Source organism: Dermacentor silvarum, chromosome 11 (genome assembly GCF_013339745.2).
Source record: "Dermacentor silvarum isolate Dsil-2018 chromosome 11, BIME_Dsil_1.4, whole genome shotgun sequence".
In the NCBI taxonomy this organism is placed as follows: Eukaryota; Metazoa; Arthropoda; class Arachnida; order Ixodida; family Ixodidae; genus Dermacentor; species Dermacentor silvarum.
In genome coordinates, this window is record NC_051164.1 from 85925011 (window position 1) to 85946555 (window position 21545).

The following is a 21545-nucleotide window of genomic DNA, read 5'->3' on the forward strand; positions in this document are numbered from 1 at the left end:
TGCATGCCATGTGTAATATGTTGCGTAAATTCTAGTGACACGCAAAAGCAATCAAGAGCTGTTGAACAAGGGAAGCCTAAGCCTGAAGTCAATGTTTCGACAAGGGAACTTGTCCTCATCAGGGCAACATTCACATCCTGACGTTGTTGCCCGTTGTTCTCTTGTCAATTTGATTGGTTGACAAGGGAACTTGTCATTGTCATGGCAACGTCACGTGTTGACGTAGTTGTCCTGACATTGTTGGTCCAACGATGTAACCTGAGGTTGTACTCTGACATTGTACGCTCTCCGTCAAGGAAAATCGTCACATCCTGATGTTGCTGTCCTGTTGTGACATTTGCTTAGACGAAGGCTAGTCCCCTTGTCAAGACATTCGCTCGAAGCTGAAACTTCCATTGTTTGGTCGCTGTTCACATCCTGACATTTTTGCCCGTTGCCCCTTTGTCAATATCACTGGTTGACAAGAGAACTTGTCATCATCATGGCAAAAACGTCATATCTTGACGTTGTTGTTCTGACATTGTACCCTCTTCGTCAAGGAACAATATAACATCCTGATGTTGCTGTTTTGGCACTGTTGCCCTAATGAAGACTAGTCCTCTTGTCAAGAGACCGGCTCCAAGCTCAAGCTTCTCTGGTTCAGCCACTGTTCGCATCCCGACGTTGTTACCCATTGTCCCTTCGTCAATTTGTCTTTTTTAGGGCAGCAACACCACATCCTGACCTAGCTGTCCTGGTATTGCTGCCCTGACGACTTACACCGACGTACTCTGATGTTGTACTTTGACAATGTACCCTCTTCGTCAGGGAACAACGTCACGTCCTGACATTGTTGTCTTGACAATATTGCCCTGACGAAGACTAGTCTTTCTGTCAAAGCATTGGCTCCAAGCTGAGGCCTCCCTTGTTTGGCCCACTGTTGATTACCTCAAGTTTCCAGCTTCCTATAAACCTACTGTGTTGTTTGGATTGTTACACACAAAAGTAACACATGACTATTTCGTTACAAAAAATAAATTGAAATTCTGCAGTGCCTGGGCTTTTGATAAGGGTCACATTTTATTCATGTTACTACACCAGCAGATGACATACCAACAGGCTTAACATGCAACCCTAACCACACAGAAAGTCCTCTTTATAAGCAAGAGATCAAATACCAGCTCACCCATAAAGCAACAAGAGAAGGACCAGCCCACCAATGTTGTCATGGGAGACGTATGCTTCTTCCTTGAACGCCATGAAGATGAAGATGCACAACACAGCAGGCACAACGTAGTTGCACTGCAAAGACAATCCATTGAAAGACCAATGGTAACATCCAAAAGAGTGCGCCACAATGTAGTGTTTGAAATCAGTTTGTAATCCAGAAAGGACTCTACAGCATAGGCATTCAATTCCTAGACTTCAGTGCGCGGTATTTCCAACATTTAGGTGTCACTAATGCCTGACCAACCCACAGGTTGCTTAGAAAGCCTGCAAGTATGTGTATGTCATTCAACTATTGGGATGAGTCAAATCATATTCTGATGCTTAATGTCCCAAAATAGCTCACCAGAGTTCGTACAGGTTTCCAAGGCAAAAATTCAAGGATATTCCAGGACTTTCCAGGACCTGTCACAGGTTTTTCAAGGACTCAAAGCGGCATCAAAAGTAGGATTTCTTTACTCTAACATTTCCAAAAATGACTAGTTTTATTGCACTTACAATAAATAAATGTATATCACAATTAAAATAAAAATGTCTAGCCTTGATAACTTCTCAAGATCACAACACAAAATGAACGCTTACAACAGCGGCTGAGATTTCTCCGGTATAGGCTGGGTAAAGTTCACCGAAAATATTCAAACCATTAAGCATAGGGTTATTGCACTAAAATAAAAAGAAATAAATGCATATCCCAATGATGTTAATAATATCCAGCCTTGATCACCTTTCAAGTTCACAACAATATAAAAAAAAGTTCACAAAACACAATGAATGCTCCCAACAGCTACACTGACTTCTCCAGTATTAACTGGGCAAGTTTACCGAACATTTCCAAACCATTCAGTGTAGTCTTGCTACACATCCATTATAACAAATAGATGTATATTGCAATTTTGTAAAACATTTCTTCTTTATCTTGATCATTTCTCGAGTCAGCAATATTAAACGTTAACACAACGAACACTCACAACAGCTGCTCAGGTTTCTGCAGTATTAGTTGGGTTGGTTCATCAAACATATTCAAAACATTCAGCATACCGTATTTTCCGGTGTATAAGATGCGTCTTTTGCTGAATTTTTTCGTCAGTGCGTCTTATATAGAACGGTGCGACCTATGCACGTTTTTAACAGCGAAGCTGTTTAAGCCAGCCGTAATTTGTGGTTCGTATCAAGACACTATGAAGAAATAAAGGAAACTGTCTTGCCAAGGCGGGATTCGAACCCACGCATCCCGGCCCGGTCCCAAGGCGAGCGTAGTAACCGCTAGGCTATACAGCCTTTTTTGTTTTCTAGGCTATACAGCCACGCTTGCAGAGCATGCATTTATGTGAGCCATATGATTGCGCTCGAGCGTCGTCGTCTTCGTTCACAGCTTGCGCGTTCGCACGCTCGTGCTCTGACAGGTGAAGAGGTTTTGCGCGCTGTGAGAGAGAGAGTGAGAGACACATTAACGGAGCGGGTCTGCTAGAACACGTTGTCGGCATAGCAACGCGCTGTGACGGCCGTAAGTCCGAGACGCGAGAAAAGATATTATCATCATCATGAGTAATAAGATGAAAAGTTCGCGCGCACTTCCGGAAAATACTGGGCTACGATGGCCCAGCTTCGCTGTTTCAAGCGTTGCGTGGCTGAGTACAAGGTTGAGCAATTTTTTTTTTTTTTCGGAAAAGCTACCGTCAAAATCCGATCCGATGTTATGGCCACGCGAAGCGCGCTGGTTGACTTAATTGCTACGGGTTCTGTGCACGCTATCGAGGTGCCGGGTTCTCGTGATCAAGTTCTTGAGCGCCGTGCAAGAAGGATGGAGCAGCAACGCAAGCGGCGCTAGGCCGACCGCGAGTCGATCGACCCCGAAGTCATCGCGCCTGCAGATCGCTATGAAGATACGGCGCGCGCCGCTGCGCAAACTACGCAGTTGCTATGAGAGTACAGGCAGCCCCTACCCCCCTCCCCTGCCTCCCCGCTTTCCTCCCTGGTGCGCGATTTGGCTCACCGTTGCACGCTTTCACTCGCGGAGAGGCTGTTATCGCCCTTGGACTTTGTACGGAACATCGCGGCAACCACGACGGCGGAAATGCGCCTGGAGTGGAAATATATGGCACCATACGCTTGCGTGTGACCCGTGTTCATCGAGCGAAACGTCACTGTAACTTTTTTAAATCGCTTAGCGAAAGAACAGGTGCGTCTTATTATGCACCGGTGCAACTTATATAACATTGTTTTTTCAGAAAAACTGGGTGCGTCTTATACAAAGGTGCGACCGGAAAATACGGTAATGTTATTGCACTTATGATAAATAATAATATAACAAACCTCCACCCAAAGGCACTGAGCATCAGTGGTAAGTAAAGTTGCTCTCCACTATAGCTCTCTTTAGCTTCACTAGCTTCAGCTCGCGCGCAAGAGTGAAAGTGGGACAAGGCAGACCGACGGGCGAGGAGTGAAACGAATGATAGGGTGAGGAAAGCAGCGTAAACACTGCCAGCCGAGCAAGCACTGAAGCGCGGCACAGTTATCCTCTCGCTCCGTTCGCGGTTTGACGAGGTGAAGCCTTTTATTTTTCCGTGCAGTTCTGCAAAACGGAATCATGTGTGCTCGCGCCGGCGTATTGTTTTTGAAATGGGGAGTTTGTCAAATGGATGGCGTTCTACCACAGAAAGGAGGTCGCAATGTCGATATCAGAGTGCATTGCTCACGAAATTCAAGGATTTTCAAGGAAGGAAAAAAATTCCAGGTCTTTCAAGGGCCTTGAAAACACACTTTTCAATTTCAAGGGTTTTCAAGGATTTCAAGGACCTGTACGCACCCTGGCTCACAAACTGTGAAAAAGGTTGTAGTGGGAGTCTCAGAATTAATTTGGCTAGCTGGCATTTTCTAGCATGCTTGAGAGTTTTTGGATTGTCTCGTAAGAATGTGGCCACAGCGACCGCGAATCAAACCCATGACCTCATGTTCAGTAACAGGATGCCAAGCCACTGAGCTACCATAGTGGGTCAGCTTATAAGATGCTCGCACACATCCACACACAAAAATCAGATGTAATAACAACTAAGAGCATGTTAGCATATTTCAGCATGTCTTTTTTATAGAACTTTTTGATCTGGCTTGACTGGCTGCCTGTAGTTTTGAAAGTGCTTCACTTTTGCGTGAGTGCACGACTACATCAGAATAAGTAAACACACAAGAAGGGGAAGGTGGTTACCAGGTCCCAGGTGTAGGTGCCAATCCAGTAGAGGAACGGTTTGAGGCCGCTCACAAACTGCAGGTGCTGAGAACCTGAGGTGCGGTCTTCGATGAGGAACATGACAAAGCTGGCCGGCACAAAAGACATGGCAAAGATGACACATGTTGCATGGAGCAGGCTCAGGCCACCTCGCTTCCTGCACATGATGAACAACCACGCATTAGCATGCTGGTTTCAAACTCAGCACCATACCTTACAGTCATCAATAGACTTTATAAACATAATCGCCACCATAACCACCAGTTTAAGTATAGGTCACTCATGATACAAATGTGACCGTATTCACACCAAACACATCTGACAAATAGGTCTATTATGGCTTGATGTTGACTTGATTACCTGAAAAAGTGGTTTAGATGGCAAACAAGCTAAACAGTTTTTATACTTCCTTTGAATAAGCTGCATTGAGGCAGTTTATCCAAGTTCGGTTGTGCCTAATGTTACTTACCTTCATATTGTGTCTTATCATACAATAAAGGACCAAAATCCTTCATGAGCTATATGTGTGCTCATCACAATGCACTTTTAGCTCATGTCCTGTAACAGCCTTGCCTGTCCCATACCCGCAAATTTCGTAACTACATCATTCCATTTGATTCTCTGCTGCTACCAAATACATTCAACTAACCCCAGTGTCTGTTGACTGTCACTTTATAGGTCACAAATCATTTGTTTCACTCACATCCCATAACCAAGTCCTATAAAAAAATAGCATTAAGTTCGCCCATAAAAGCACTGTGAACCCACATTTCCTCTCTAACTTATGTTCTGTCCTAATGCAATGCTGGAAAGAAAGAATAGAGAAACCAAATAGATAAAATCCAACAGATAAAAAATGAGTGTGAGGTAGTTTTGAAAATTTCTTTAGCAATATCAGTTCAATTCCTAACCAACGATACCATTACCAACTATCACTAAAAAAAATGGACATTAAGTGCAAACGACATGTGGGCAACTCACAGTAGTTCGTCCTGAAGCTGGTCTTGAGTGAAGTTCATTGGATGGTTGATGACCGACATGCCGTAGTAGCTGGCATCAGCCTGGGATGGCAGGTGTGCCCGCAGCATTACGTTGTTGATGGCATTCATGTATGCCACAGAGGACACCCATCCCTTGTTGTTGTACCACACCTGTTGTGATTCAGTTCACAAGAGTCAGTTGCTTCGAACTAGTAACATTCTTTGTGAGGGTTAACAGCAAAGATGACAGTAACTTTAAGGCAACTGCCTGTATGCAACTTTTACTATATACGGAAAGAAGTAGGAAAAGTGTTTCAGGAAAAGCAGAGATTAATGCTGACGGGTGAATAACCTTCTACATGCTACTCTGTCTAGAGGAGGGAATGAGGGATGAAAAGGACAGAGGAAAAGAAGGGCGGTAAACAGACTGATACAGTAAAAGAGACAAACAAGAAAGGCAAGCCATGGTACCATTTACAGGTAAGACAATAAAAAACATGACGTCTAGGCACTTTTAAAGGGGGTCACAGTGAATGAGTTCAGAGCTGGAGAAATCACTGAAGTCTAATCATATTTTGTATTAGCTCTGCTTGGTGATTAGCTTTTGAATCCAAAAGCTTACTGACTTGCTGCACTACCACTGAAGTCCCAAATCACTTGAGCTCATAAAACAAACGAGGCCCCAGCTGTGCACAATGCAATAACATTTTTTGCAAAGTACACTTCCGCATTCAAGGAGACTACCAGTGGTGCTATATGAAGATTGCATGATTGCAACAAGGCGAACCTCACATTAATAGTTGCAGAGAACAAACCTTCACGTTGTCCTGTACTCTGGAGCTGTCCACGCCACGACGCAAGGTGAGGACTGCTGCCGAGAGATTCAGACCACCAGGGGCGTCCATTTTAGAAACAGCTTCCTCAAGAGCGGTGATGTTGAGAGATGTCAGGTGATTCTTCACTCCAAACTGGACACCACCAAATCTGAAATGATGCAATATTTACAGAAGTGAATGCACCTACGCATTGCGATGAAGCTTCCATTTTCCACAGTCCATACTTGACAGTAAGTCCAGTAGTTTAGTTGCTTTGCCATATCTGCTGTACTTTGCACAAATACTAGCACTGAATTACTTTTTTCAGCCACTAGGCAACTAAGTCATGCAGGAGAGCAACTTCTTAATGTTGGGACAACAATAGTGCGAAGAAGACTACTGCCGCAAGAATGCTTATCTATGGCCCTCAGTTTACACTCAATGGCCCAATCCACTACACAGATGCGCGTTTAGGCAAAACATCCAACAGACATGCGAAGGGCCCTGCATGAGTGTACATCAGGCTACATTAAAGAGCCCACAATATGGCCACAATAAACACTGTTTGCATTGTATTCATCAAGTAAACTGTTATTCAAGACTCAAGTAAATAGTGAGCAGAAACACGGACAGCAGCACTGGTGATGACATCTGGTGATGCTGAGTTCAAACCAAACTATGCTGGAACATTCTTCAGCTGGGCCACACTTTTTGGCATTAAACATTGTGTATGACAATATATTTTGTTGCCTCAATAATGTTCATGCCAATTTATACTTCACTGCACACAACCAAGTAATGCAATAAGCCCATGAGGTTTGGTTAAGAAAAGCATCACCAGATGTAACTAGCACCACTGTTGCCATTTTTGCTATTTCATCCTAGTATTTGCTTGAGTGATATCAGTAATACTTATATGTACTGGCTAAAGCTTTTGACTATATTTATGATAGTGTTATGTTCATGCAAATACAGCACTAGTAAAGCCTTATATATTACCATCACAAAAGCATACCTTGTCTTGTGGTAAGGATTCCAGGTTTTAACAATCCAATCTGAGATGTCACGGCCAGTCACATTAAGTAGAACATCGGTAGTGGCAGTGCGGACAGCAGGCGGCGTGGGGCCACCTGCGTTGTGCATGCACTGCTGTGCTCCGCTTGCACAAGTGCAAGTACCGCCACCCTCAAGGGATTCATAGCCGTAAGGTGCACCAGGCACTGAGACACTCGCATTCGCCATTTCAGCACACCCCAGGCCACTACGTGGAAAATATGCAACAAAATGGGCAATAATAAACACAGACGTCATTTTATCTGCTAGTGCTGTTTCGCAGTGAGTCTGCAACACCATTAAAAAACATTCAAATGGGCTGAAGTGATTCATGTACAGTCTGTTTTACACTTCGGGGAAAACTCGGAGCGCCTTGCAATGCGCTCCGAGTTTTCCCCTAAGTGTGATACAGACTGTACCTACTCCAAGCAACATAGGAAGAGAATCCAATATTGGCCCAATGTTGGACCAGACTGGCTCTATACCAAACAATCATGGCTTGACATTGGCTCCACTTACAAGGCTATTTGGGACTTTATGGGTCATTACATGGGACTTCCCTGCAAACATCAACACATATAATGCAAATTGTGCATTTAAACAATGTGCAAATACAATGTTACATTTTATGAATAAGGCCTATTAATTAGTTTACGGAAATTACCAGAAATATACATTACGGACCACTGTTAAAGATGACACCTTAATGGTAATGAAGTAAATAAAAGAACAGTTCCTTGTAGTGTTAATCTGCATTTCTTAGTATTCAACCAACTTGCCCAGCAACACATTTTACTGAAAAAAAAAATCACAGGATACTTCACAGGATACTAGACGTATCCTGTGAAGTGTCAGGGCACATATTTATGCATATGAGTATAGCCTGAACGCCTTCACATCCTGCAATCAATGAGTAAGTTTGAACCGAGTGTTCCCTTTAAGAGTGGACCATGCTGTACAACTTCCTTCTGTGAAGGAAGTGCCACAGCAATACCAATACAGTCGACTTCCGGACCCTCATGGGACTGAAGAAATTGAGCAAATTAACCAGCGAGTCCAATTAAACAAGATGCAAAAATAATGCCAAAACACACCACCGATTCACTTGGCAGCATTTGCCTCGAGCCTAACACACCCCCAAATCAAACGCGTGCCCACTTTCCATGAGTCCAAAGTAGAAAACTAAATTAGAAATGACATCAAATCTCCTAAATAAAGTAGAAAGCTGACGCGCACCCGATTTTTAGCAAGAAAAAGGGGCAAAGGTTTAATATGTGTTGCACAATAGCAACCAGTTTCTTGAAGTAAGCTTCGCCGTAGTACAGACGTGTTATGTGTTAAAGCATACAAACGCTGCGAAGGCGGTTTTGCTTTCGTATACGATTGCACCGCTCAGGCAATTTCCGACCCAATTTTCTCGAACAAAAAAAATACATGCGCGTTAGAATCGCGTAAATACCGTAATCAAACTTATGAGCTATGGTTATTGCTTTAAAATCTTTCTAGGGCAGGCCAAGAGGGGCGTTTTCGACAGGAGATAACGTGTGTTCAACACACTCACTGTCCCCTAAGCTCCGCTGATACAGACGCTGCCATTAAAGGGGTCGCTATTAGGGTCACCATAGGGGTCGGGCGCGTGCGTGCGGACTGGTCCAGTTCGAATTATCCAGCGAAGGTTAATTTTAGGATCAAAATAACGAAAGCTTGGGCCCATAGAAATGCATGGGCACCAGCCGGAACCTTGGGTCAGGATCGAACTAACCAAAAATTTGAATTATTTGGAATCGAATGAACGAAAGCCTACTGCACTACATACCGCCACCACAAATACTACATACAGCAATACCAACCTCAGGGGTTCCCCTTTAACACAGCGTGCCCCAAGGCCAGTCGTGGACAGGAGGGCATCTGTGTACTTTTTCGCTAGTAGGCTGGATGTGTCTTCAGAGCTAGAAGGAACAAACATCCATGTTTTAAGCGTGGTTCTACACTGCAGTGCATGCCTTGGTATGCAGACTATATTTGAACTAAAGCAAATCCCTACATCAGACACCACCCAATTCTAGAACTCTCGCCATAATTTTGACAAAGTGAAGGAGACCAGCATAGAATCATATGTTTATGCGAGAAACCATAGAGCATTACTGTCACAGTATATAACGTACACTCAGAAAGGCATTTCACTGTGTCACTGCAGCAACCATGTCTTCAATAAATGGAAAAAAAGAAAAGATGATTGAATGATTGATTTATTGATGATTTATTGATTGATTTATTGATTCGCAGGCATTAATGCTCAAAAGTAACACTGGGGCTATTAGAGACATTGTAGTGGAGGGCTCCAGATTAATTTTGACCACTGTGTGTTCTTTAACAGGCACCTACATCTAAACACACAAGTGCTTTTGCATTTTGTCCCCGTCCAAATGCTGCAGCTGTGGCCGGGGTCAACCCTGCAATCTCGTGCTCTGCAGCACAATGCCATAGAGAATGAACCACCATGGTGAATCTACATTATATACCACTTATAATGTAACCACTTATAGTGCCAGACTGGATATAATACGGACTTTTCAGACTCCCATTAATTTTCCCATAGCACTCTATGTGTACGCGTATTGCTTATAGTGCAGTTGCGGGACAAGAAATACCAGTTACAGTGTGACTGCCAGGAAGTTCGGCAGTCAACCTAGATGGCAAACGCTCCCCTCAAGCCACAAATACCGTATTTACTCGAATCTAACGCAGACTTTTTTTTTCCGATAAAACAGGTCCAAAAATTGCGTGCGCGTTAGAATAGAGTACGACCCTAAATCTGCGTTACCATATAGCCGTCGGCATTTCAAAATAGCTGCCTCGCACGCGTGTCAAGGCTAGCTACCGTAGCTTCCTCCATGTGCTGCACTACACATGCTTATGCAATAGTCTACCGCAGTGGCGCACCGACTGGGGGGGGATTCGGGGGTTGTAACCCCCCCCTGAGGCCGACTTAACCCCCCCTTTTGTTTAACGCCTTTTCTTTCCTTACGCATTTCAGTACTGCAACTAAGATGTAAGACGCACAATCGGCTGCACACTCGCAAAAGGCGCATTTTTTTTTGACAGTTTCCCGTGAAGAAATCGAAATTAGTGCTGTTTAGATGGTATTGGCAAACTGTCAACCCCCCCCCCCCCCCTGGCAGAGATCCTGGGTGCGCTACTGGTCTACCGTCTGTCTTCAAGTTCTCTGCGTCTGCTCTATCAGCATGAAGTACCGAGTTCATCATGATGCCGCATTTAAAAGGAAAGTGATCATGTGTGCAGAATTGGATGGAAATCGGGCCGCATCACGGGCGTTCGGAGAATCCGAAACTTGCATTCGGGACTGGTGCAAACAGAAGGAGAGGATTTTCGCCAGCAAAGCAATGCAGAATGGTTTCAGTGGACCGAAGCAGGATGTAATCTGCAACGATCCACTTCAGCGATACTAAAGTCCCTAGATTTCCTGCTCTTTTTTAAGTAGCGACATCTACTCCGTCGGTCGCCATGATCTTCCTAGATAGCATGCGACCGTCAACGACCGCTGCTATCTACGCTGCTCACAGCAGCGTGCAACTGAATGCGGGTGAACAGCGTTAGGAAGAACATGGCTGCTGGAATGAGTGCTGCCCAATGGGATTCGTCAGCGGTACTTCAAAGCTTGTCGCTACTTAAAGAAAGCAAAAAATATCTAGGGACTTGAGGCGATACGATCGCCTTGGCCCTATCTTGAAAGCAATCTGCGATGGGGAAAGTCCGTCGCGCGCCATGTTTTCGCCGCTTATAGGTCGCGTTGAAGCGAGAGGCATGATAGCACGAAGGTCAATTCACTCGCCACGCTTCATCACTCGAGCATTTTGACAGTTCGTTTCCGTGGTCAAGGGGCGAGATGTGTTCATGTTTGCTTGTGCGCGCGTGACGCCGTGCTTGTTAATTTATTTAATAAGCGAATATGGAACCTAGAGCACGGTGACAGCGATGGCAGAAATGCGCCTGGAGTGTCCATTATCGCAATAAAATTGTTGTTTTGGTTATAGTGCGGTACGGCTTATAGTGCGGATATTCGCGACTCCGGCGACTTACGTTATAAGCGGTCTACACTGTACTTCCAAAAGCGAAGAGCCAAAATGTGTCGCTCATTGCCCGGGGTTCTTTTTTACCTTTACTTATTTATTCTATTTCACTTTTAAAATGTGACATGACAATGATCGTTAAAAAGGAGCTACTACGATAGTCTACAGTGGAAACACATTCCATGAGTATAGCTCACACAACATAGCTGCAAATATAGCCATTACTGCAGTAAAAAGTTCAGTGCCAAAGCTGGTTAGGCTGCTAAGTGCTTGGCAATAGTTTTCAGGCCTTGGCAAGTGTGAACAAAAGTGCTACAGCCTCACCCATAAAACACGTAATTTGGCGGGCCATACACCCAAGGCGTCAGCTCGAGGGGCGGTTCTTCGGACATCGGTGGGATCAGTAACGTGAACAGCAGGGCCAGCAACACAAACAGAGCGGGCAGGATTATCTAGAACAGTGATCAAGATAACAACAGATGGTGAATTGGTTTTCAAGAGGAGAGCATGCGAATGACCAAGTATGCTCTAGTACACACTTCGACCACGATAACAGGGTAGCTACTGCGCAGTGTAGAATATATGTAGAAAATATATTACATACGGTCTCCGCTTTTATTTTTTTTTTTGGATTGCCTCAAAAATCCTCTTGTTTGCCAACAGTTTATGCTTGCTGTCAAATTTTGGGATGCAGTATGTTAAGAAAATAAGAGAGACAAGTGTAGATTGCTCTTCTTTCTATACCAGTAGCCAATTGTAAATTAACTTTCACATGCAGATGGTAGTTATTGGTGGCATATTTTGTTTAGTGCCATGTTTCTATGCAGTACCTGTTTTATTTGTAATAAATTATGCCTGCAGTGGTTGCATCAAATTTGCATTCTCTACTTCCTTGCTCTTCACTTATCATTTACGTTGCATGTTTGTTTGACAGTAAATATATGTTAAGGGTTGATGACATGCTTTTTGAGTTTTCAATGGAAGTGTGACCAATATTCCTGGCTTTGGGATCACTTTAGCAGGGAAGAAGTTTGGGCGTGTTGGTAGGTCATTGTAATTTTAACTGGGATTCATAGCGCTAAAACGACACAAGGACGAGGAAGAACACGGGACGAGCGCTTCATTTGGATCAGCCAAATGCATAGCTTATTAAGGAAGTGTACAGGATGAGAAGATATTGAATTACAGGCGTCTTGCTGTCGTTGAAGTTCTTTATTGAGTTTTTCATGCTTCAAGCAGTTAATACGAGCATTACTGAAAAAAATATTTCGGCAATGGTACAGAGGAAGGTGGTAAAGCAATGGCAGTTTCACATTAAAGCATACTGAAGCTCTCCACCTTCACAAATTTGCAGATTTGAGCACTAATTGGGCACATTTTCAGTTTATCTTGCGTACAAGACTGCATACAATTGCACAGAAAGAGAGGTGTAACAGCAATTCTCCACATATGGCTCTGTAAGCTCCGAGACATGCACAGATCTCCAATTTTCTTTTTCACAATACTTTTGGTATCACTACTACTGCAACAGGTAAGAAGTGTTTTTAGTGCCCAATGAGCATTTGTCGGTGACCATTTTTCATTGAGTTATCCCTGCTATCAAATTGTTTGGCACAAGATGTGCCGTGCCTACTGTATCTGAAATTTCTTGAACGTTGTCAATCCTACAGCAAAAGAGGTGTGCCTGATCAGAGTGCCTGATCAGAGTGCCTGCGCATCACAAATGGTGTTGTACAGATTACACAATTGACGACCGTGCCCACCTTCATGGTAATTTGAGTGTTGCTTGCCTTTCTGCGCACAAGGTAGCCAAATAATGAGTTCGATTCTCAGCTCACACTTTTGGCAATGTTTGATTCTTTACTACATCTCAATATAAGCCACAGACGAAGCACCAAATCAATGGAAGTGGTTCTGGAATGCTGCTTAAGAAATGTCCACACCTCACAGAAAAGTCCCTTGTAGTTCCGAGTGTTGCGCATGAAGCGACGACGGTACATGGCCGCGAGTTGACGCCGATGAAGCAGCGGTCCCACGGCTACTTTCTTGACGATAGGTGGTGCAGGGAGGTCGCTGTCAGCGTTTGTGTTATCTGGCAACAGATGAGGACAGAAGAGCATTTATTCCATGTGAATGTGGTCAAAGTTGTAGCTGTTGTTTTTTGGTTAGTTAGCTTGACTTAATCAATAAAGTAACGTGTTAATGCAAGGATACATTGTGTTGCCTTCATTTCTGTGTCCTTCAGTTAACATGCTGTCACCGTCATTATGTGAAAGTTTCACTGAAAGAAGCAGTGAGGGGACGAAAATTGGTGCTCACGTGACACAAGTCTGTTGACAACATGTAGAAATCATCATAAGAAAAGTCGGGGTAGGCAGAGGCACTTCAATAATTTGACTATTTGAACATACTTATCACTCCCTTGCATGACCAAGACAGCAGTGGGATACACTAAAGCATAGCACATGAAGTGCAGTGAGTCAGCTGTGACATGTAGTTTTCTTTCTAGCCTTAGACTGCACATGCTGTCTTGATTAAACTGTGCGCCAAGAATGCTTTTCCAAATTCACAAGTGCTCTTCTCTGTAATGCACATCTGCTGAACTAATAGTGGCACTTCAAATAAAGGGGCAATGTAAACTGCAAGTACTGGTGCTTGTCTGCTGCACATGGTTTCACCATGTGAGCAACGTTTACATCTTTTGTGTCCAAGTGCACACAAACTGTAAACATGAGCTCTGACTACATAACTAGCAACTCTGTCATTAGCTTGGCAAACTGGCCTGCAGAAAAGCTAGTTTTACAGTTACAAAAAGGGCTTTTAAAGTGCAAATGGGGAAATCTCTCCTCTGCCTCAACAAATCATGTACCTTCAATATTCCTGCATTTTGTTACTACATTTACACAGCAGTTTCTCCTTTCATTGTATTTACTAGTGTCTATATGGCACATTTGGCTTGACTTGAACTGACTACTAAAAGTATGGCTTTGCAAACTAAAACTCTACTTTTGGGTCATTGATAAGCTACATAGGATTGGCGGAACCCACAATATAACAGCTCATATCCTAGTGGCTCAGTGGCTAAAGTGTTCTGCTGCTGATCACCACAACAGTTGTTTTCCAGGAAGGGCAGAATGCAAAAATACCAGTGCACTTAGATTTATGCCCATGAGAAATCCAAGTGACTAAAGTTAATCGGGAGCTTCCACTAAGCCATTTCTCACAGGTGATTCTGCAGTATTTGGACATTTAATATCACTAATGAATTAATTCATTCATCAATCTTGGATCATGGAAATTGAAATAGCACCCTTGCACCACACTAAGTCGTAAACTTCACAGTCACTACAGAGAACCCACGACTCTGGAAACCACAAGACCCCACACACTCATGCGAAGGTCAAATCGCATGCCGTCCCCTCATGCAAGACAAAATGCAACAGCCAAACCGGATGGGGGTGCAAAAATGGGAGGCGCAAAGTAACAGAAACAAAACGAAAAGCCAAACTCACTAGGCATCTCCGCTGCCAGGTGCTGCCTTGCAGCTGTGAGGTGGGCACCACTATTTGCCAGTGACACATGGAACAAGCGCATAGCAAGCAAGGCACAGTAAGCGACAGCGACACACCAACCAACACCCATTTCAGAGAGAAGCCTCACTTGAGCAGACTTAAGCGACTTTATGCCAAACTTTCCTGAAAACTATCAATGACTGTATCATTCTGTCAGGCGCTAGTGAGTGAGTGTGAACCACGTCTTTATTAAAGCATTGACCTCCTTTCCTGCAGCGAACAGTGTCAACGAGAAGTGATTGGTACAAGTGAACAACATCTGAGGCAGTGAAATTGTGATAAGCGGTGCCGCTATGCAGAAATAGGATAGCGAGAGTACTGGGTTCTTTCACGTTTGCAGTGCAGGGAAGGTCATCAGTTATCTACAACAGTGTTTGACTGATGATGAATCGATACTGTACCACGATCTTTCCATCTTGCATTCGTATGCTGGCTAGTCATTACTCTTCCACGATGCAACTTTTACTGAATTACAGTCGAGTGTGAGGAGTAAGAATGACCCGATGCTCTTGCTAGCAGCTTGCCATCAGTAGCAGTGCCACATATCACAATTTCACTATATCGATTGCTGCTCAGTTGTGCTAATCAGTTTCTGTGACCAATGTACATCACAGCTATTTATATATCTACGCAGCATGATGTTGAGCCGGGTTGTAGTCTTGACAACATACTTTCAAACATACAGCATGAAGGACACACAAAAATGCAAGAAAATGCTATGTCCTTTGCCTTTGTGCATGTGTACGCTGTACCTTTACAAGTACAAATCCGTACCAACTAGATCAACTGTCCATTTTTGAAGCCCGGGCAGCAATCTGCTCACTGCATTTCAAGAGAGACAAGTGCAAAGAGATTCATGCCGAGCTGGTGGTGGTGTATGGTGACAGTGTATGGTGCACCGCCACCATACACCGACTGCCACCAGATCGGCATGAATTTCCCTTTAGACTTGTTTCGCTTGAAATGTAGAGAGCAGATTGCTGACAGTTTTTATATTCTGCTAGAACTAGAGAGATGTGCACTAACTAACATGTACGCATGCTCCAAATTTATGGTACCAATAGTAAGAACTTTATTAACACCCCTTGTACTTAAACTTGGTGATTAATTAATTGCTGCATCACACTTCCTTTCTCATTGGTACATTTATTTGTCAAAAAAAAATGCACCAGATGGTTTGCAAGCAGTGGTAGCTCATGCAAGTGCTCACTGAGGTGATGTGCTCATGATTTATTCACCTGACATAATGCCAAGCCCAGAATCAAGGGCCTGTTGAAAGCTTCAGCTAGAACACCCATGCAGATTTCTTTTTCTTCGAATTTATTATTTGACGTCTTTTGCTGTACATTGATAAACTGTGTAATAAGGGAGCTCTCTGACTGTCTCCTTAACAGCACATAATTTCAAAGCATGGCATTGTTACGCAATAAGTGTGCTCAAGTGAGGCCTGATTGGTTGAATCTTCATGGCATGCCACCTTCCAGGCAAGACAAGAATAAACAACAGTAAACAATAAAAAGAAAAAAAAAACACCAGAACAAACCAAGCAACAAGACTTCTACAGCTACAAACAAGCACATGAAACAATGCAACACCCTCCAAGCTATATTTAATGCCTTCATCTTGTGCATCTGTCTGAAGACAAAATGCACAAACTATTAATTAACATAAATAGGATATAGTTTTCACAAAGGTTTTGCCAAGCTGGGACAACTTTGGCCTTTGATTTTAGACAGTAAAGCTAAAAAGAGTGTATAAGAAAGCTTGCAACAAGTACTATGTTTTGCAAAACAAAGATAATAAGCTAGCCCTGCATTAAAAGCTAACTAGTAGCACTTATTTAATCTTAAAGGCTAGCTGAACTCACTAAAGCTTTCTTTTACACTGCCAATTCTGAATATGAAACTACATCTCACATCTAGATAGTCATCAAATCACAGGGCAATCATGACCCACAGCTGTCATCATTTTAAGACCTACAAGCGCAGTCACTAGACTTAACACTTGAACACTAGACACACAAACTGCACAAAAGCTAAGCATTACTACACTAAGCATGAAAACAAGGCAAGCAGAACATACCTGCATCTTCAGGATCTGGTCTGACGGTCTTTGCTGAAGTTCTTAGGGACAAGCACCACAGACGTAAAGCATCCAAGGTCTTCTGGAGCCTGGTCTTTGGCGGTCCATCCACAGATTCAGGACCAGGGTGGTAGAGATCACCTGGTATGTAATTACTATTGTGGATAACTGCACGAAAGGCTCACAGCAACTGTCAATTTTTCAGTTTGAATGGCATCAAGAGATAATAGTTGTAGTCAGGTACTACACAGTCATGGCGATTGCCATTTGGTGTCATTGTCGAGTAAGCCAAAGAAATGACAGGAAGGGCATAGACACTTTGTCAAGCCTCTTAAAGTGAATTTTGGCAGTGTCCCTAACATCAAGATAAGAATAATGCTTTACCTTATTGTAAGTAAGGCTAACCTCTACTGGGATAAGAGAATGACGGAAAGACAAAGTGATGGAAGCAGGAAAGAAGAAAAAATATTGTGTAAACAAAAATGTCCGTGATGGCGTATACCGTGACGGGACAAAGTGCCTGAAATACCAGCTTGGAGTGATGATTGTGTTGTGGCAACAAGAGCAAAATTACTGATGATGATAATGGAAGAAGAAGACCACGTGCCACGGACAAGGAAGCGGCGGGCAGAGCGCGCAGAGCATGAAAGCGAGTGGCAGCCTGGAACGGCAGCTTGCAGAATGACGGTTCAAGGCTCAGGTACTGGCGACCTGCGGCCCTGGGTGGAGATCCCGCTCGTGGCTGGGCTCTCCTGCGCATCAGCGGCCTGCTGCTATAGCGGCCTGGTGCAGTGCTTCCTGCTGGCAACTGGGGCGCCTGAGCTACCTGTCTGTCAACCGAGCCCAATGTTCTAGCGGCCGAGGCGTTACAGGCCAGGCGTTACTGGCCAGTTACAGCAGTGAGCCTGGTGTTCTGCCGGCCTGCTGTTTCCCCTGCTTCCACGTCGCAACCAGGTGCGGGGTGGTGGCGACGGCATAAGACGGGGCCATCGCAAGCGACCGTTACGGGCACCACAACGATGACGCACACTGACGAGTCGTGCTGCATGAGTGCTATAGGCACATCGTTATATAGACGAACAAATGTCTTCAGAACTCTTAGTCTAGTTCACAGTGCATGTAAAGCGTTCTGTATCGTGTTAACGTGTCTGTGTACAATCTGTGTTGCTTGTAAAAGTCTCCTGGCTGCTGTGTCAATATTAAAAGGATCCTGGGCCGAAAGGAAACAGCAAGTTTTTCCACCACAATGTCACAAGGCGTGGGGCAACTAGCAGAGCCTGCCACATAATCTAGATGACCCCAAAACTCTAACAGTGGTTTTTAGGGTTCTCCAAGCAGAGACTGGTCAAGATAAGCTGCCAGGAAATTATCCCATAACAACAGGTAGCAGTCCAGTCCACCTAATTGGGCAGTGAGAATGTACTATCTGTGAAGCATTCAATGAATAACAACATAAACCAATCACACATATTCCAGATAAAGATAACTTCTAAAGTACTGATAGACTACACCATAATCTTAACTAATGCCATAGACTGCCTGTTGTCTTAAAACAGAAGCAGCAAATAGTCATATGCGAAACAGTGCTTGATGTGCAAAAGCACATACCTTCACCGTTTGCTTGGCTTCTGATGTTGGGACCACCTTGTGTCACCCGCAGGAAAACCTTTAGTTCAGATGAAGAAAATTCAAGTTACATAGGCATTACAAATGGTCTGCACATATAAATGATTCTTGTATTCAAATGTACCTGCATGCAAATTTTACGAGGACATTTTCTTGCACAGTGTAGTCACACATGATGGCTTAAAGAAAATAAAAAGTTTACGCAGAGGGAACTTCACACGGGCCACAAATTATATTTATGGCACTTGCACATTTCACATTCATGGGCACACAGGTGTTTTTACATCTAAACTATGCATTAAACCCATCCATCACTTATTGCAGTGGGACGCTCATCTGAATTTTATGCTGTATATAACTGCATCAAATCATTCCTACCAATTTATATATATATATATATATATATATATATATATATATATATATATATATACTATGAACATAAGAACACATAGGAAGTCTGTCAATCCTATCAAAACTTCAGATTTAACAGAAATGCACAGAATCTAGGGAAAACAACATTTCCAGACTGTTAAGAGTTTCTGTTAAAGAAAGTCAAGTGTACATCAAGTATATCCACCACTCTCTACATGATTTTGCCTGTGATTTCTTGTCGAAAGGATGTATTTTACCACAAAAGAAATATGAATGTAAAGACATACAAGTTGTTACACCCAGTAAATGAGAAAGCAACACATTTCTCAAAACTATCAAAGTGAGAAAGAAAACGAAAGGTGGCATCACTGTTTCATTCCGAAAGCAAAGAAAAGGTCATCCCACCTCCTCGAGGGTGGTGTCAGAGATTCCGTAACTGGTTATGCCAAGTTCTGTTAGGTTGGCGTCAAGGTCCTTGCACAGGAACACGAAGGAAGAGTATGTCTCTGGGCTTGCTGGAAGTCGGTACGACAAGTCAGTGCCCATGTCTGTAGCAAGCTCTGCCTTGGGGATGTGTCTCCGGATTAGTTTGTCCAGTGTCTCGGCTGATAAAGTCCAGAGAGCAAAAAATAGAAAGGGGGATTAAAAAAAACACCTTTTAACTTTGCTTAATCAGACATCAGAAATAAACCTTCTAACAATCTATGAATCTGTGCTAGTTGTTTATGCATCATATTTACTAGAAACAACACCAAAGGTCAGGGTGAGTGAGGAGCATACACAAACACTGAGCGCTGACTTTTTAGCTATGTTTATTTACATGACCATTCATTAGTTAAATATATTTGGAAATCTGTGTTTAGTGCTCAGTTTGAATAAACATAATTGACATTCTCAGCGTTTAGTATGCACTTCAAATAAACATATGCAGTTGAAAGTCAGAGCTCAGTGTGCATACATACAGTATAGACCACTTATAACGTAACCGCTTATAGTGCAGGAACGGATATAGTGCGGTCTTTTCAGACTGCCGTTAATTTTCTCATAGCACTCCATGTATACACGTATCGCTTATACGTAGTGCAGTTGCGGGAAACGAAATACCGGTTACAGTGCGGCTGCCTGGGAGTACGGAAGTCAGCGGAGACCGCGAACGCTCCCCTAAAACGGGCGCCCCAAGGAGTGCGAAGAAAGAGAGAAAAAGGGGGGTGAAGGGCACGTGGTGCGAACAAACAGCCAGTGAGGCTGAAACCAGAATCTTGAGTGCGAGTCGTGAAATATCATGGCGCGCATAGTGAGCGAGGGCCACGAAACTGCCAACGCCGGCCAACGCTCACTTCACGATAATGGCAGTAAATGAAACTTCAGGGAGCAGGCGGCGCCGGCACGGCATGGCGAAGGGCGCACGCAAAGACCGTGGAATGTGAGGGAGGAGGACAGCAGGGAAGCGGATTTCGCCTCGGCAACTCCGCCGCCTCAGTGGCTCTCCTCGCCCTCTCTCGTAGCTCCCTTACTTTCGACTATCACCGTGCGCGCCCGCCGCCGTGCAGGCGCCGCCGCTCCAGCCGGCCCGGCACCAGCTCCCCGAAGTTTCGTTTTCTGCCGTTATCGGGAAGAGGGCGTTTGCCGGCGCGGGCAGTTTCGTTGGCTGGCCTGGGACAGTGCCGCTGCTTCCCTCTCGTAGCCGCAGCGTGCAAGGTCAACACGTGACTAGAAAGTAGAGGAAGCATAAAGGAGAAAGAAGGGTTCACTGCCATTTTCTACGCGTGGGTACGGTAGCGTGGCTGAGACGTCGGCCCGTACACACATGTTCCGGCGCAACGCAGAATCGGCGACCTTGCCATTTGAGAGAGGGTGAAATTACCGCAGCATTTTTTTTTCTTTCTTTTTTTTTTGTTTTGTTCGCACGCGTGACATTGAGGGGTCTCTCCTAAGCTTTAACTCTATGGCGGTGCTGGAGCAATGCCGGTCAGAGGCGCCGCAGCGTGATTTGGTTCGAAATAACGAGATTCGACTGTAAATTGAATGCAAAAAAAATTGTGGGGTTTTACATGCCAAAACCACGATCTGATTATGAGGCACGCCGTAGTGGGGGACTCCGGAAATTTGGACCACCTGGGGTTCTTTAACGTGCCCCTAAATCTAAGTACACGGGTGTTTTCGCATTTCACCCCCATCGAAATGCGGCCGCCGTAGCCGGAATTCGATCCCGCGACATCGTGCTCAGCAGCCCAACACCATAGCCACTGAGCAACCACGGCGGGTTAAATTGAATGCAGACGTTCTAGCCGCATTCCTCAACTGTCGCATACGCGTGACGGCTCGGTGCACATGTTTTGCATATGTGCGGGTCATGAAAATTGTTGCTTTGGTTATAGTGCGGTACCGCTTATAGTGCGAATATTCGCGACTCCGGCAACTTACGTTATAAGCGGTCTACACTGTACTCTTGCTCGTCACCCCCTATAGCACTGTTCCCCATAAATATGATCCTGCTCATTATGCTGTGTTGTACTGATCCC

The 21545-nt window shown here is 44.1% G+C and overlaps 1 protein-coding gene across 2 annotated transcripts in view; it reads right to left on the bottom strand.

The window, feature by feature from the left end:
* LOC119433343 (phospholipid-transporting ATPase ABCA7-like) overlaps positions 1-21545 on the bottom strand; it is a 103252-nt gene that overhangs the window by 26190 nt on the left and 55517 nt on the right. Inside the window, exons 25-36 of one of the 2 annotated variants that reach the window (XM_037700496.2) lie at positions 19429-19628; positions 18631-18688; positions 17023-17163; positions 14881-14913; positions 13312-13460; positions 11693-11820; positions 9128-9226; positions 7240-7485; positions 6225-6393; positions 5411-5580; positions 4409-4586; positions 1166-1281 (exon numbers count right to left, since the gene is read on the bottom strand). In XM_037700496.2, the coding sequence (XP_037556424.2) occupies positions 1166-1281; positions 4409-4586; positions 5411-5580; positions 6225-6393; positions 7240-7485; positions 9128-9226; positions 11693-11820; positions 13312-13460; positions 14881-14913; positions 17023-17163; positions 18631-18688; positions 19429-19628 (1687 nt within the window). The remainder of the gene's footprint in view (positions 1-1165; positions 1282-4408; positions 4587-5410; positions 5581-6224; positions 6394-7239; positions 7486-9127; positions 9227-11692; positions 11821-13311; positions 13461-14880; positions 14914-17022; positions 17164-18630; positions 18689-19428; positions 19629-21545) is intronic. The other variant, XM_037700499.2, reaches the window with a different exon arrangement.